This window comes from Dermacentor andersoni, chromosome 4 (genome assembly GCF_023375885.2).
Source record: "Dermacentor andersoni chromosome 4, qqDerAnde1_hic_scaffold, whole genome shotgun sequence".
NCBI lineage: Eukaryota > Metazoa > Arthropoda > Arachnida > Ixodida > Ixodidae > Dermacentor > Dermacentor andersoni.
In genome coordinates this window covers 41,753,728-41,769,990 of record NC_092817.1, presented here as the reverse complement: position 1 = coordinate 41,769,990, position 16,263 = coordinate 41,753,728, and the positions used below count along the sequence as shown (strand labels likewise).

Below are 16,263 nucleotides of genomic sequence, written 5' to 3'. Positions count from 1 at the left end.
TAATTGTTGCGATGAGGCAATATAGGTAGCGTTTCTTCGTTCGTTGCGTAATTCCGCAGAGAACAACGCCTGTCACCGCGACAACCCTGTATGGGTCAGTAAGTACCAATAGCTTGGCATATATGCAGTATCGTTGGTCTCGCGACTGTTTCGTTATCTATTGGGTAAAACAAGCCGATTCACGTAAGCATCTGTCGCCCTCTCTACACGTCTCGATGAATCAGATGGTTTTAGGTTAGAAGTACTCTCTCTCTCTCTCTCTCTCTCTCTCTCTCTATATATATATATATATATATATATATATATATATATATATATATATATATATATATATATATATATATATATATATATATATATATATATATAACTATATCGCTTAACAAAAGACCTTACACAACTGCAGCAAAACCTTTTGCGACTGACGTTATTCTCCAGGGGACTGAAGGAAGCACGGTCCCACACTGCCATATAGATAATTCGAGCTACAGAATCAACCGTACGGCGACAAACGCTGCAATGATACGATGCGTAGCTCATCTATTATTTCTGGGAGGTAAGAGAAAGTGTAAAAAAAAATAAAAATAATAACAAATAAAATAAAAGTAGTCACAAAAGAACTGAGGACAGCGGCTTCTCCAAGTGCGAGCGGCGGACATCAAACAGTAAAGGTATGGCGGCGGATACCTAACTCTTCGCTGCGCCACAGCGACAAAAAAGGAAGTAAGATAGAGAGAAATCCCGTCACTTCGACGCAAGGGAATACGGCTAATAATAAACGTCACACTCGGTTACGTAGCCTCCATTATTTTCGCAGTAACGAAACCGACCAAAAGCAAGCGCTTATAAACGACGGGCGCAGCAATAAATTATGTCCCGACAGAACTTCCACGGGTACTTTTTTGTTGCCCCACCCCCTACATTCTTCAGAAGTGTCGAGAAAAGTGCGTTTCCCTCGACAAACCAACGGGAACAGCGGCGCTGCTCCTGCCCCTTAAAATTGGAGTAGATGGGCTCCTCTGGGAGCACACTGCAAGAGGCGATGAGGAGGTGGATAGGGGGGGGGGGGGGGGAGGTAACGCTCTTCGGCGTGCGTACAGAAGGCCGCGTCCGGGACAATGGCCCGTCGACGTCGCTTGGACGCCGCGCGGTAATCAGAGGCGACAAGCCTGCAGCCTCGTCGTCGCCAAGGTTCCGTATAAGCACCGCGCTTCTCCAGGCTCGCCCGGCGGCCAGCGGGCGACAGTGACGGGCGCAGCGGGCGTGGGGAGGACGTGCGGCGGTGTGTTAGCATCTAGATGGAATAAAATATCAGTGGCCCGGGACAAGGCCGCTGCGGGGGGTGGTATCGCTGCGGGAGCCGAACGTTCGCAACAAACTTGACCTATGAAAGTAGGCCTCCCGCGGCGTGCCGCGTGGTCGTGAAAAGGATGATGGTGATGATGATGATGATGATAGAGAGCGAGAGCGAGCGAGAGAGAGAGAGAGAGACGGGGGGGGGGGGGGGGGGGCACGCAAATGTGCTTTTAAGGTCAGTCCAGAGCAGGGGAGTGCAAGCGCATGCATTACTTCCAAAGCTGTAGGCGCGAGCGTTCCCAAGGAAGCAGCTGCGCGCGGCCTCTGCGCACCAGCCAGACTTTAATCAACAGTCCATAAGCTTTTTGATAAATCAATAAATACCAAATAGGCCATTTAGACAACTTTGCCAAAGGCAGTAATGAAAAGGTTAATTAATACTCGTTAATTAGTCTTCTGAAGCTCACGGTATTAGCGGCCAAGTATGCCCACTTCGCCTGCGAACTCCTCTGTTGAAACGGCACGGCTCGCTGTGGTCATAAGATAAATATCTATATCTGTAAGGTCTTAAAGAAAAAAAAAAAACACTAAGCACAGGCTCGGGCACAGGGCCGTCCCTCGAGTTCTTTTTTTCCCTGGAAATTTTTTTTTCTCTAAAGCTCCTTCTCCACTTGCGCGAATGAGTCGTCATAACCACATAAATTGTTCACTCATTAGGACCGAGTTTGGGCAATCGACACTACACAGTGGCCTATACACCTTCCAGGTTTTCTTCCCTTTAATAAAAGCGAGAACAGCTTGTTCAGACTGTCAAAGTAAACGAAACTTATGCTGTTTTGCACCACACTGCACTTGTCCTTGCGTTCACTGCTTCAGTCTTGCTGAAGCATCGCCGCGTTGTGCGGCTGTTGCCCGTCGGCACGGCGCTGTTCATACGCAGGCACGTACGCGAAATTCATTATACATGCGAGCCAAGACGAATCCTGTCGAGCTAGAAAAAGAAAGTTTCGCTGCAAAGGCGCTCATGCTGGAGCACGATGAGAAGAAGCAAGCCTGTCGCGATTCCGAAAATCTCTCCATTCTTGGTCTGGTCATCGCGCACACGAAAAAATTCAAAAAGCACTGACCAAAGAAGAAGAAGTGTAGAGATGGCTGCTTCCTTTGATAAAAGCGAACAGAACAGCGTCTCCGATTGCCCGATTCGCAGTTTCTCTCAATTAGCAATCCCAAGTTGCCTAATGAGGAAAGAAGAGAAAAAAAAAAAAAAACACGCTATGTGCGACCAACAGGAAGAAGGACATTTCGAAAAAAACAAGAACTTTAAACCAGAAGAAGCTTCAGTTCAACGAACGCATGCTGAATTCCGATGTCGCCGGAACAGGTGTTTTCGTCAGCGCTTCGGCGTCAATATATATGACTTTTAAGTTTGCGACGCAGGGAGAAGGAACATCGTTGCAACCGAAAATTTAGACTACGACGGAGAAATTAGAGCCTCGGCAGGAGAGAGAGAGAGAGAGAGAGAGAGAAAATGCAGGGAGGTTAACCAGATGGGAGGATCCGGCTTGCTACCCCACGCTGGGGAGAGAGGGTAGGGGCGGTAAAGTGATCGCAAAGTTCAGATAAAGAAAGGAGCTGTGAAGCAAAGGCAAGGAAGCTTTAAGCAGAAAGCATGTAAAAAAAAAAAGGGGGGGGGGGGTCATCTAAAACAGAAACGTGCAAAACGGGACGCCACATAAAAGCAGGAAAGCCTAACTAAAGCAAGTTATAAGTATAGCGTGCACATTATGCATCGTCATCGTCAAAAACAACAACCTGCTGCAACGGCTTAGTGGTTGATGCACCTTTAAGCTGAGCAGGAGGTAGAGCGCTCGATTCAACACCACGGCGGTGTATGTGGGTGTGTGCGCGCCTTCTTGAAGTTCTATCTGCGCATATAAATACGCGAAATGTGAACACTTGCGCAAAGTGCTACCCCATCTTTAGAAATGAGAAGTCCTCCCACCCCAGAACCCGCATATACGAATGGCTGCTATGGTTTGCCAATTTCTTCCCAGACATCCCCGAGTACTTTTCACATTCGTTTTAAAATTATTTGCCGTCGCACCAATTCGCACAAACCACAAGACGCGCGTTCGCTGGAATCCCCTTACGCGAGAGCGTCTTCTCGTCGGCCGCCGCTCTGGCATCCGACACAGAGGACAGCGATTGGTTTGACGAAGTGATCGATCGCTGCGACGATGGCCAATCACGGACGGCGGCAGTTGCATACGGTGAATTTTTTAAAGTACGTGCCCACATTCTTAGTATATGGCAGGTGTAAGAAGAAGCTTTAGCTGGGGATCAACTACGATTTTGCCACTCAAATGCATGTAAAACTCAGAAATGATTTTATGGGACAACTGCTGGACGCATATGAATTAAGTCTGCTGAATTAGAGAGAGAGAAAAAAGGTAAATTCTAACAACTTTTGGAAGCCGAATTGATATAGGACATCGATTATTTTTAAAAGATTGCCGAAAGTCCGTACGCTTCAATAAAATAGAAGCACGAGCTTTACCAACTCGTAACTCTGCACCATCAGATACCACATGCAGTCCTGTAAACTGCACGCGTCAGAGCATCTGAAAGCGAACAAATGTCCTCTATTAATTTGCAGCTTGCGTGACATTGATACAGTACACTTAGGCGGGTTTCGCAAAGGTCCTACTTACAAATTACTGTTATAGTTTTCAGAGGGGTTACCATATGGTATCAAATTTGTCCACTTAAGTTGTTTTTAAAACACACATGTAATTTACAGCAGCACGATGCCACTATTTGTTACCGCTGAGTTGGGCGTCTTAAAATTCATATTCGAGTTTAACCAAAAATTCTGATGAATATAGGACATAAATTGAAAATTCCCTTCCTACGCTTATTAGATTATAACTTCTTTTCCTTTTAATTTACACGATCCTCACCAATATCGGTGCTGTGGTTGCCGTGAAAAAGGATTTCTTCGATCCCATATCCCGCCGGGATTCATGCGCCCGCCACTCGTAACAACGATCGGCGCGGTAACAGAATCGTCGCACAGCGGCGGCCAGCACGCGACTGGTTCTTACCGTCAGAAAAATTATGCGAATACGGCTGCGTAGACAACGGCCATTTAAAAGAAAAAGAAAAGTAAAGAAAGAGAGAAGCCCTGCGCTTTCCCCCTTGGAGTTGCACTAGCACGTACGAAATGACAACGAGAGAGCAAAATAAAAACAAGAGAGAGAGAGAGAGAGAGAGAGAGTATATAGCATAAAGGCGGAGCATATTTCTCGGCGACTTGTTAGCGATCGCTCGCTGTATAAACAGGGCCCGGCGACACGTCACCTTCCGTACGATCAAAACAAATTCCCTCTCCCTCCGGCACTCGTATAGAGTCAACAAGTTCTCTAGAGGGTGTTGATAGAGTCCGACCGCTCCCTTCCCTTCCACCTTCTCTGTCATGTGGCGCTCTCGCCTCTGCTTTGTTAGATACGGGACCGTTTCCTGAGCCTACTTCGAGTTCACCAGACCACATCGAATCGCGCCACAGCTAATTAAGGAGCGAAGAAGCACGTATACCACATTCCCGAGGCGCGGCACGTGCAAACGAGTTGGCGTCCCCCACCTCGTATGCCGCATCTGGAGCTATTCACTGCTTGACTCTTCCCGAAAGTGTAGCGAGAGCCTGGCACTGTTCCAGGTAAAGTGGGTCCCGAAGCAACACGGCTGTAATGCACCGTGAAACTCTGGCAGCGTCGCCCCCTTCCGCCAATTTGTGACGGCGCTTGCAAGTCAGCAAGGCAATACCGCAGGGAGAAAGCCCTCGGACAATTGGGGCCAAAGGAGCGACCCTCTCCGCCTTGGTGACGGTAGTTGCAGACCGGGACGGCAAGACCGCAGAGAGAAGTAAGCACTCGGACAATTGGGGACCAAGGAGCGACCCTCTCCGCCTGGTGTGACACAATCGCACGGGCGCCTACCATTGGCCGAAAATGACGACACCTGAGCGGGCTTGCCGATTGGCCGAAAATGGCGTCACCTGAGCGGGCTCGCCGATTGGCCCAACGTGACGTGTCTTCGAGACACCGAAGGGCTTAAAAGCCAGAGACCGGGAGCAGCATTCCTAGAGCATTCCTTCATTGATCCCTTTCGAGCTTCTTGCCACGGGCCGCAGCGTCCGAGTTGCTGCCGGCCTGTAATGACTCTATGACTGTTAATTTCTTGGTCGTCTCACTGTAAATAATGTAAATAAACCTCCAAGTTTTCATCCCAAAGTCCTCCTCAACTCTTACAGCTTTCGACAGCAGTTGAGGAGCGGGGGTTTAACCCGCGTAACACGGTATATAAGCTGTTAAGAATGGCCGTACGGGGTGGCAACGTGCCAGCTTTCAGCCCGCTGCACGTGTTCCATGCCCACCAGACGGGGCGCCCTTCGGAGAACTGCGAAGGGCCGGCAGCCACGTGGCGCGCGATCAACTCAGGAAATTGGTACTTGGCCGAGCCATCCGGGACAAAGCAGAGTTCCACGAAGCCCTCTGACGTCAACACCGAGAGCTGTGCGGCACTGAAACCTGTGTGTGTGTGCAACACGAACATTTCCGTCCACGGGGCCCTCGAACGTGTCAGCCTTTGTGTGTGTTGGGCTCGAACTTATGTGCATTAGTGTGTGTGAGCCATACTGCGGGGCGGCGGCAAGTTTACAATGATTGGACGAACATTCCCGACCATTCGTGCTCCGCCCACGCCGAACGATGACGTCGAACTATGACGTCAAGCGGAGAGCTTATAAGCAGCGTTTGCCGGCTGCTAGAGTGTGCTCGTGTCGTGCTCGTTGTCGGGAGCTGAGTGCTCTGTCATACTAGAAATGCACTAGTGAGCTGTGTGCTCGTAAGCTGTTTGCTGTATGTTAGTCTTGCGGGCTCCATATGGGAGTCGCGCTAGACTGCCAATGTATCTTGCTTAAACTGTTAATATGTAAATAAATCCTGTTCACCGAGTTCCTGTCTACGACCTTCATCTCCTTCAAATGGTGGCAGCGGCGAGATAGTCCGACGACTCCTACACCTGGTTGACAGCGGTAGGATCGTCCGACGAATCTAATTAAGCTCCTTCCGCGCGCTAATCCCCAGAGTTCAACTTTCGGAAAGGCCGGCAGCAGCAATCACGAGGAGGCAAAAAAAAAAATAGTTGTTCACTTCTATTTAATCTTGGATGCGGTGAAAGCCCAACGGGCATTAGGTACGAGAGGGATTGAAAGGCGTGTGATAAGGGATGTAACGATGTACGGACCGAGGAACAACCAAATCGCCGCGCGAAACAGAGGGCGATAGTAAATAAAGCATACGAGAGCGAAATCTCATTCACTTCCCCTTCCGCCTTTGCCAGCAACGTGACGGCCACGCGGAAGGCGAAATTTCCCGCCGCACATGGCAAGCCGCACTCTCCGAAGAGAATTACTCGCTGCGCCATCAGACACCGACGTTCAGCGGCATGAAAGGCTTCCGGGGGGAGGAGGGGGGGGGTACTTCGATCACGCCGAAGAAGCGATAAGCGCGTCGGCAGGGCAAAAACGCGGCGGTATGGGCGGCCGGTCGACTGGGCGCACATCGTAAACAGGCGGCACGCGTGCGAAAATGGGAAGTGAAGAGAGCGCGCGTTATTGCGCCCCAATCTACGGGAACGAGAACAGCCTCCAGAGCGAGTCGTTGGGGAAACACCTGTCCCTGTACTGACTGGCAGGGCGGATTCAATCTTTGCGAAGTAAGCACGCGGTAGCGGCGGCGGAAGCGTCGTTGTACACGGAAGGGAACATTGCATGCAGCCGACACCGAGCGCGTTACTGAGTTCGGTGATGCCCGATCGGCTATAAAGGGACGTGGGGGTGCCGGTGCTCCCACGGCATGTGTTTCTCTACTACAATGCTGGATGCAGCCGACTCGCTTCGAGGGATATATCTTTTTTTTCTTTTTGCCGTCATTTTCCTTTTTTTTCTTTCCTTCAGGAGGAGGGCGAGGTGTTAGAAAATGAGGGACCATGCCAAGCAAGATAAACAAGATCGACAAAGGCTGCGCGACTTGGCTGTACATGAATGGACAAAGACGGTCAGCGGGAAAAGAAGAACAAAAATCGCACCGACCTATAAAGAAAACGAGAAAAAAAAAACCGGAGGAGTCAAAAGAGCGCTGTGGCGTCGCTGTTTCTAGTCCTAGTCCTTTTTTGGTCGCTGTAACCCTTTCCAGACAAAAAAAAATTTCGATTCAAGGACAGAACTCTGTCTCTGCGTTGAACCCGACGGAGGAGCTTTTGGTGCTCTTAAGAGAAATCTCGTTAAAAAAAGCCACGTGGTCGAAATTTCCGGAGTCCTCCCCTACGGCATGCCTCTTAATCAGAAAGTGGTTTTGGCACGTAAAACTCAATAACTTTATTTTATTTTTTAATTTAAGAAGGGAGATATGACTCACCACTGTTCCCTAGTATTTGCTCGTGTCCTTCCTCCCCTGCTGCGAGAGCGCGTCTTTATGAAGTTTGCGTCACGTCATCTCCCGCCCATTTTATCGCGATAGCGGTTATATAAAAACTCCAGGCGAATTTCCGCCGTCGCCGTGATGTTATGTACAAAGTCCAAGTACAATAACACCGCGGCCGCGCGCAGTATGCCGTAGGTGCGAGCGAAAGCTTGCAAGGGTGAGCCGAGAAGTATGGTGACTTGATGCGTCGGCGGCTTCTCGCACTCGCAAAGACAGGAGTGGGAAGATGCGCGCGTTAGGAGAGGGCGAGGGGGAGAGGGCTGGTTTGTGCGCATCTCCTCTTCTAACTCCAGCTGCGGTGGTTGAACGGGGCCGCGAGCGTCCTAGCTTGGGGGCAATCTGCGCTGGGTTCGAAGGCTAGCCGACCGGATATAGCTGATGGCTTCGTGTGCGCTGTGTTCTCGGAATCGTGTAGACGGCCACAGAAGTTTAGGGGACGCATGATTTGCACGAAAGCTCAATTCCAGCGAAGTCTGGTCACATAGCCTAGAATTCATATTTTGAATCTGTAGTCATTTTCGCAAATTAGAAACGCTATGCGATAACAGTATTTCTCCCTGCTCTATAAAATTCTGCACGTGCGGCTGGGTGGCTGTACCGATCGTTTCAAAGGGACGTATGTTATCATCAACGTCATAAACAGTCGAAGTTTAAACGCGGCAGCTTTTATAAAGGTGCTCATTAACAACTGTAAAAAGGTATTCGGAGCTCTTTGTTTACCTTCAGAAACAATAACGTCCGAAATATTCTGGATTTATGGAAAATTTGTTTTATGGGGGGCTTAACGTTGACATCAATGCTAGTATTACACGTAGGAGCGAATAATAAAGGTATTTGTGCCGCCAGGTGTCGTGTTACTACCAAAGAGTTAGTTCTCAAACAAAACTTATTTTTAAGCTTCCTTGGTTAAGCGTAGGTGTAATACGACTCTTGGCGCTGAAGCGTAAGCTCTGTCGGTTAACTTCAAAAATATTCAACTCTACCATCACCCAGTTTATAATCATGATTTCAGGCGAAGAGTGCCGATAACTAAAAAAAATTCACTTTTACGAAAGTGAGCGTACTTATAAGTGTATACAGAATGCGTGCCTTACAAAGGAGAAAACTAACTTTTCGCCCTCAAAAATACCTTATCTCTTTTATTTACTTCTTTTTCAGAGTTCCCACTTTGATCACTACACAAGTACGATTATTGAATGACTTTATCAGGAGAAACATTGCCTGCGCATTTCGCTGCCACATCCGACCCAACTCGTGAAGGAAGGAAAGAAAGAAAGAAAGAAAGAAGGAAAGAAAGAAAGAAAGGAAGGAAGTAAGAATAATAAAGGTTTGAATTACAGAATATCGGCGCACGCAATCATTCATTGCCACATATCGCTGGCCGGCCGACAATGTTTGCCGAGCAGCGCAAGCTCCCGCGGATCGTACGGTACCCAATACAGAGACACATACGACATTGCAAAACGCAATCAGCCCGCTCTTGCAGCGCAAGATGAGAAGGCTTCTCCGTTTTCTGATTACAATTTCTTTTTTTCTCGAACAAATCTGCGGCCGTCTGGACGCAACGGTCTTGGCCACACAACTATAACGCCACGCAAGGCGCGGCGGAATTTCTTGGGGAAAAAAAATATAGTAATAACTGTCGATCAGTCGCGGCTTTAAACTTCGCCCTTGTACAGTTTCTTTGCCGCGTATCTGAGTAGAGACACGCATCAAACAAATAAGCGGAAACTACCGAGCAGAGGAGACGCGGGCTCGTATATATTTCATCGCGCTTGAACAAACGCCACGACGCCAGAACAACAGAGGGCCCCCAGCCATCGTTGCTAGCGTCATATTATATATATATATATATATATATATATATATATATATATATATATATATATATATATCTGTGTGTGTGTGTGTGTGTGTGTGTGTGTGTGTGTGTGTGTGTGTGTGTGGAGAGAGAGAGCTGACCAAAACCATCATGGCCCGTTCTCCGGAGATCTTAAAGAAGGACCACGGCCCTCCTCCGCTTCGCACGACAACGTTCATTGGGATTTCGCTTTGAAAGCGGCGGGGTTCTCTTTTACCTCTCTCTCTCTCTCTCTCTATTTCAACAACAGCCAAGAAAGGACAGAGGGCTCGGACCCCGAACGGCGAGGATAGCACACGCGGATCATTGCAGGAAAGCGCCCCTGAGTGCTGCTTTAGTGGACAGAAATCCCGCGGCCCCAAACCTCCCAAGAGCAGCACCAGACAGACTTGCACTCTCACGAAGAAAACTGAACACAAGAAACAAAGAGGCGACGAAAACATATCGCTACGCAAATAATAAAAAAAGCAAGAACAGAGTCTCGGCGGCTGCCCTTCTGGAAAGAGAAGCAAGCTCAAACGTTGTAGAGGGAGAGAGAGAGTAAACTGAGCGCATTAGCGGTCCTCGTTTTAAGGACAAGAACAGAGAGCAGGGACAAAAGAAAAAGCTGAGGTCCCTGTTGTATCGTCTGCGCAAAGGTCTTGCGTCGTTAATATTTCTTTATCGCAGGCTTGTTTCTCGAACAGTATCACAGAGGCGGCGCGAAAAAGACTTTACTCGACCTCTGCTTTCGTGCGCAGGCGAAAAAAAAAAGGGGGGGGGGGGGGGAGAATGGAGGCGAAGAAACAAGGAAGAAAGGACTGTGTAAAATAGAACACAATATTATCCCGCGGAGAAAGAAAAACATTGGCATTGGCAGCGCTCGGGATCTTTTATTTATTTATTTATCTCCCCCTCTCTTTAGGAAGGGAACTCATCGTTCGTGGACCCGAGTATAGCGAGGGGCCCGGCTCGCTTACGTAGAAGGCGCCATAGAAGGGCAATGACGTAATGAATTGGATTTCCCTTTGTGCGCTGCGCTAGAGGCTCCAGACCTAATGAACGTGCCAGTCGAATAGGAATAATGGAAACGGAGAAACCTGAGAGAGAGAGCGCGACATTGGCGCGCGCGCCTGGGCCAGAGGAAGCGGTGTGAGCGAACAAAAGACTTCGAGAGAGCGCAGAACACGAAGGGGTGGGGCGGTGAGTGCGGGGTGGGGGAGGGGTTGCGTACACAGTAGCAACAGAAACCCGGTGGTGCGTACTTATCAAAACGCAGCCTCGTGCGAAATGAGAAATTGGTCGCCCATACGAGACGGGCGCCGGCGCGGGAGGAAGGAGGCGGCTTCAACTGAAAGTATCGAAGATCGCGCCCGGGAGAAGATCGCTCTCGCACCTTTATTTTTCGCGTGGACTAAAGAGGAGGGGGAGGATGAGGAAGAATAGAAAATGAAGCGAGCGTCGAGAGGCTCTACCGCATTCCTGGCACGTCCAGTGCGGGCGGGATCGAAAAGTATACGTCTACTCAACACTTCGTCTCGGGGAGCCCGCGCAGCCTAGAACTGTACGGGACGTGCTGAGGCACTGTCGAAATGCGCACAAAAATGTAGTTCCCCTGCTGCCACTTCCCCTCGAATTAACGGTCGGTCGGTCGGTCGGTCGGTCGGTCGGTCGGTCGGTCGGTCGGTCGGTCGGTCGGTCGGTCGGTCGGTCGGTCGGTCGGTCGGTCGGTCGGTCGGTCGGTCGGTCGGTCGGTCGGTCGGTCGGTCGGTCGGTCGGTCGGTCGGTCGGTCGGTCGGTCGGTCGGTCGGTCGGTCGGTCGGTCGGTCGGTCGGTCGGTCGGTCGGTCGGTCGGTCGGTCGGTCGGTCGGTCGGTCGGTCGGTCGGTCGGTCGGTCGGTCGGTCGGTCGGTCGGTCGGTCGGTCGGTCGGTCGGTCGGTCGGTCGGTCGGTCGGTCGGTCGGTCGGTCGGTCGGTCGGTCGGTCGGTCGGTCGGTCGGTCGGTCGGTCGGTCGGTCGGTCGGTCGGTCGGTCGGTCGGTCGGTCGGTCGGTCGGTCGGTCGGTCGGTCGGTCGGTCGGTCGGTCGGTCGGTCGGTCGGTCGGTCGGTCGGTCGGTCGGTCGGTCGGTCGGTCGGTCGGTCGGTCGGTCGGTCGGTCGGTCGGTCGGTCGGTCGGTCGGTCGGTCGGTCGGTCGGTCGGTCGGTCGGTCGGTCGGTCGGTCGGTCGGTCGGTCGGCTCGGTCGGTCGGTCGGTCGGTCGGTCGGTCGGTCGGTCGGTCGGTCGGTCGGTCGGTCGGTCGGTCGGTCGGTCGGTCGGTCGGTCGGTCGGTCGGTCGGTCGGTCGGTCGGTCGGTCGGTCGGTCGGTCGGTCGGTCGGTCGGTCGGTCGGTCGGTCGGTCGGTCGGTCGGTCGGTCGGTCGGTCGGTCGGTCGGTCGGTCGGTCGGTCGGTCGGTCGGTCGGTCGGTCGGTCGGTCGGTCGGTCGGTCGGTCGGTCGGTCGGTCGGTCGGTCGGTCGGTCGGTCGGTCGGTCGGTCGGTCGGTCGGTCGGTCGGTCGGTCGGTCGGTCGGTCGGTCGGTCGGTCGGTCGGTCGGTCGGTCGGTCGGTCGGTCGGTCGGTCGGTCGGTCGGTCGGTCGGTCGGTCGGTCGGTCGGTCGGTCGGTCGGTCGGTCGGTCGGTCGGTCGGTCGGTCGGTCGGTCGGTCAGTTAGTCAGTCAGTTAGTTAGTTAGTTAGTTAGTTAGTTTAGATACATTAATGAATGCGCGGTGTTTAGTGGCGCAAGGGCCAGGTATGGTCAAAGAGCGCCATGCCAGTGTTAATGAGTTCGAAGTGGAGTTTATGAAGTTTATGTGACGTGGCTGTAACGGGGCTTAGAATAGTCGCTGAAGATCAAATCTACGTGAAATAAGATTATGGCAATGACTAATGACGTGTACCATGAGCATTAAGATGCATTGCGAAACAATGATGCGATATACAAAACGTGTCAGATGCTAAAATTGGCTAGAGAACTACTGTCTGACCAGAGCCCTTGAAACACAAGGGCCTAGAGGCCTGTGCTATACAAAACAACTATCACAGCGACCTCCTCTGGAAAGAGGATACGCTACCAATTTAATCGGCTCGTAACATGTAGGACAACATCATTCAAGAAAGCGAGGAATGCTTTGGTCTTAAAAAGCGGTTCTTTACAAAGAAAGAAAGAAAGAAAGAAAGAAAGAAAGAAAGAAAGAAAGAAAGAAATTCACTGCTTTAGAGAGTTTATTTTAGTTTGGATGAGGGACACTTGCATCTCGGCGTCAGCCAACACTTTGCTTTTTGAGCTCAAGCTATTTCAAAGAAGCGGCAGCAAGCTTACTTTCCCGATCCTTCTTGAATGCGTAAGTCGTTTGTATTGTCGTCTTCCTTCTGCCGCACCTTCACCCCATTGACCGTTTGAAGCATCCTCTTATTCACTTGTACAGTCAACGTTTAATTTCTCGAACTCCCGAGAGGCCGCGAAAACGTACGAAAAATCGGGCAGTTCGAAAAAAATGCATCCACGTCTCTTACTGCTCTTAAAGGCTCAAATCGCCACAGGCACATCCCAAAAAGCTCTGAAGGTTTGCCAGTACACGTATTAGGCATATAGATGCTCGTACTGTGACAGGATATGGCGGGTGCATGCGTGTATAACCCTTTGCGACACGGCGTGTACAATTGTACACGCGATTTTCACGAGCTTTTTTGCGAGCTTCTATCGTCGTCATCAACACTTGGGCCATTGGAGCCGCATTCGAATTTACCGCTCTACCGGACGGTGCTGCCATCTCGTGATTGCCGCGCCAAATGCATTACCAAAACAAGAAAACAAGATGGACGCCTCGACGTTCTACGGCGCGTCAAGTAGGTGCTCTTGGCTTTATCTTTTCTGCCTATTTAAAACGTTGATTAAGCTGGAACTAAAGCTGTGGACCTGATAACTAAGTGCTATAGATAAGAATAATACGGAATTATTTTTTATTGTACTACTGGTTAGGAAACGGTGGTCATGTTTACGATGGCGTGTCTATTTGTACACAACGTGTCACAAATGCACCGTTTAGGCGGCCGCCGGTTCATCCTGCTGTAACTGCGGCGAATGTCGCTTTTCTGCTTTACTGAGCCTTTTTTTCCTTTTATAGGCATCCAGACTCATGCGAGAACAAGACGCAAGACTCCGAACTCGTCAGTAGACCAGCTTTTTGACGCCATCATGAATGGAGATGTGTCAGACGCCGATCTTTCTGACGATGAAGTCGCCGATGTACAGGCAGCTCAAGCGGTAAGTGGCAAATAGCGAAATTTCTTGTTAGCAGTTGCATCATTTTGCCTTTACGTTTGCAGGTAACTGCATCGAATGAGGAGCATGACCCTAAAATGCATCCTGCAGACGACGAGGGTGATCTCAGTGACAGTGATGAGATGCCTGCGAAAAAAGTGAAGCATGTCAAGTGGCTCTCCAAACCTTTCGATCCAGTGGACACGCGCTGCACCTACCACCCGCTTGGCGGATCAACGCCAGAAGAACCGCTAAAGTATTTCATGAAGTATTTCACCGATGAAGTGTTCGAGGACTTCACGAAGTACACAAATATTTATGCCTTGCAGAACACAGGAAACGAACTTTCGTGCTCCGTGCAAGAGATGAAAGTGTTTTTTGGAATTCTCATTTACATGGGTGTCCTGAAATTCCCACGTGTCCGCATGTATTGGCAAAGCGGTACCCGAATTTCTGCAATTGCAGATGCAATGGCGGTAAACAGATTTTTTAAATTGCGAAGCGCATTGCACATAACTGACCAGAATGAGCCAAGGGATGCATCCAGTGTGGACAAGTTCTGGAAGGTGAGGCCGCTCCTCGATGTCATTAGGTCCCGGTGCCTTCAGCTTGAAGAGCTTGAACATAACTGCATTGATGAGCAGATGGTGGCATTTACAGGAAGGGTCCCAGCAAAACAGGTGGTGAAAAGTAAGCCAAACCCTGTTGGTGTGAAGATCTTTGTGCGATGCAGCACCGATGGTCTGGCGCATGATTTTGAACTCTATCAGGGCAAAGGCACAGGAGTAGACCGGGAGTTCTCCTACCTTGGTCTAGGGGGCTGTGTGGTAATGAGACTTGTGGAGTCATTCCCACAGCACCGCAACCTGAAATTGTTCTTTGACAATTACTTCACGTCCGTGCTGCTTCTGAGGGAGCTAAAAGGTATTGGAATCCTTGCCACGGGTACGATCAGGTGCAACAGGCTGCTGGGTTGTAAGCTGAAGGGCGAAAAAGAAATGCGAAAGGAGGAGCGTGGGAGCACCGATGTCAAGGTGACAGAGGAAGGAGACGTTGCCCTTGTGCGATGGAAGGACAACAATCTGGTCACGGTGGCCTCAACACAGGTTTCCACTGGTGAAGCTAGGGCTGTGAGCAGGTGGAGCTCCTCGAAAAAGGAGCGCATCGAGGTAGAATGCCCACAGGCTATACTAGAGTATAATCGCCACATGGGTGGGGTTGATAAGTTGGATTTTATCATGTCGCTCTATCACATCAGAGCAAAGACAAAAAAATGGCCTGTAAGGGTAATTTCACACCTCACCTCATTTGCGCTTGCAAACTCATGGTTGCAGTATTTAAGAGATGCTTCTGCTGAAGGCCTTGTCCGAAAGAACACGATGGACATGCTACAGTTTCAAACCGATACTGCCATGAGCCTGCTTGTTTCCGAGAAACCTTTGGAGAAGAAGCGAGGGCGACCAAGTGCGGAAAGCTTACAGAGGGTATCAAAAGCACCTCATAATAGTGGACCCCTCCTTACAAACACTGTTCGTTTGGATGGTAAAGCGCACTGGCCTCAGCACGTGGATGCACGATTCCCACAGCGTTGCCGGAAGCCTGGATGCAATTCCAAATCACGAGTTCGGTGCAGGAAGTGCGAAGTGTTCTTGTGCCTGTCCGCCACTAATGACTGTTTTTATGAATATCACACCAAGTAAGCAAGAAGGCTGATCAGCTGATGACCAAAGAGGAATTTTTTATCGCTCTACCTGCAATATTTTCATGCAATAAAGCCTTCGGTTGACTTTTGCTGACTTAGTTGTATTGAGTCACAGTGTGTACATATGAGGACGCGACCTAATTTATTAAGTACCTAAGGTACCGGCTTGTTTATGGTTTTTTACTGAAATATTGTTCATCAAGAGTGCACACAGGCAGTTTCAAAATTTTCTGATGACTATATCCTAATGCGTGTCGCAAAGGGATAATTAAGGAATGCACACTATGTGCAGTGACAATTCCGCCTTCCCACGCTTATGCTTCCCCGCTTAACGTTACCGCACTGAGGCGAAGCTGACTTTCGGAAACCAGTAATACGCAACGCGCCGTGCTTTCCGAGCCTCGAACCCAATCGCGAGGACCACAAAGGCTGAGTCGGTGCCATTGCTGACAGCGGCGATATCTTTCAATGAAAAACACGGCATAGAACGGCAAGAAGCTTAATAACGGACGTCGAAGCTGCTAGGCCCAGCGTTGCCGCGGTGGTGGCTACGGCTACCAGCGGATTTGCGTGCGAGAGGGCCG

The 16,263-nt window shown here is 50.2% G+C and overlaps 2 protein-coding genes across 5 annotated transcripts in view; one reads left to right on the top strand and one right to left on the bottom strand.

The window, feature by feature from the left end:
* LOC126536992 (uncharacterized) overlaps positions 1 to 16,263 on the bottom strand; it is a 426,514-nt gene that overhangs the window by 162,057 nt on the left and 248,194 nt on the right. The window lies entirely within an intron of this gene.
* On the top strand, positions 13,354 to 15,773 carry LOC129382020 (piggyBac transposable element-derived protein 3-like). 2 transcript variants are annotated; one of them, XM_072287511.1, is made up of 3 exons: positions 13,354 to 13,562; positions 13,841 to 13,980; positions 14,043 to 15,773. In XM_072287511.1, the coding sequence occupies exons 1-3, from the start codon at positions 13,532 to 13,534 to the stop codon at positions 15,675 to 15,677; spliced, it is 1,806 nt and encodes a 601-aa protein (XP_072143612.1). In that variant the 5' UTR covers positions 13,354 to 13,531; the 3' UTR covers positions 15,678 to 15,773. The 2 variants fall into 2 exon arrangements, with proteins under 2 accessions (XP_072143612.1, XP_072143611.1); XM_072287510.1 differs by having other exon boundaries at positions 13,354 to 13,980.

What these genes read in the sequence shown, in the direction of transcription:
- LOC129382020 (XM_072287510.1), top strand. Translation starts at nt 13,798, where the DNA reads ATGTCGCTTTTCTGCTTTACTGAGCCTTTTTTTCCTTTTATAGGCATC. An exon ending in ATGTACAGGCAGCTCAAGCG is followed by an intron (nt 13,981 to 14,042) that starts GTAAGTGGCAAA and finishes TTACGTTTGCAG; the next exon opens with GTAACTGCATCGAATGAGGA.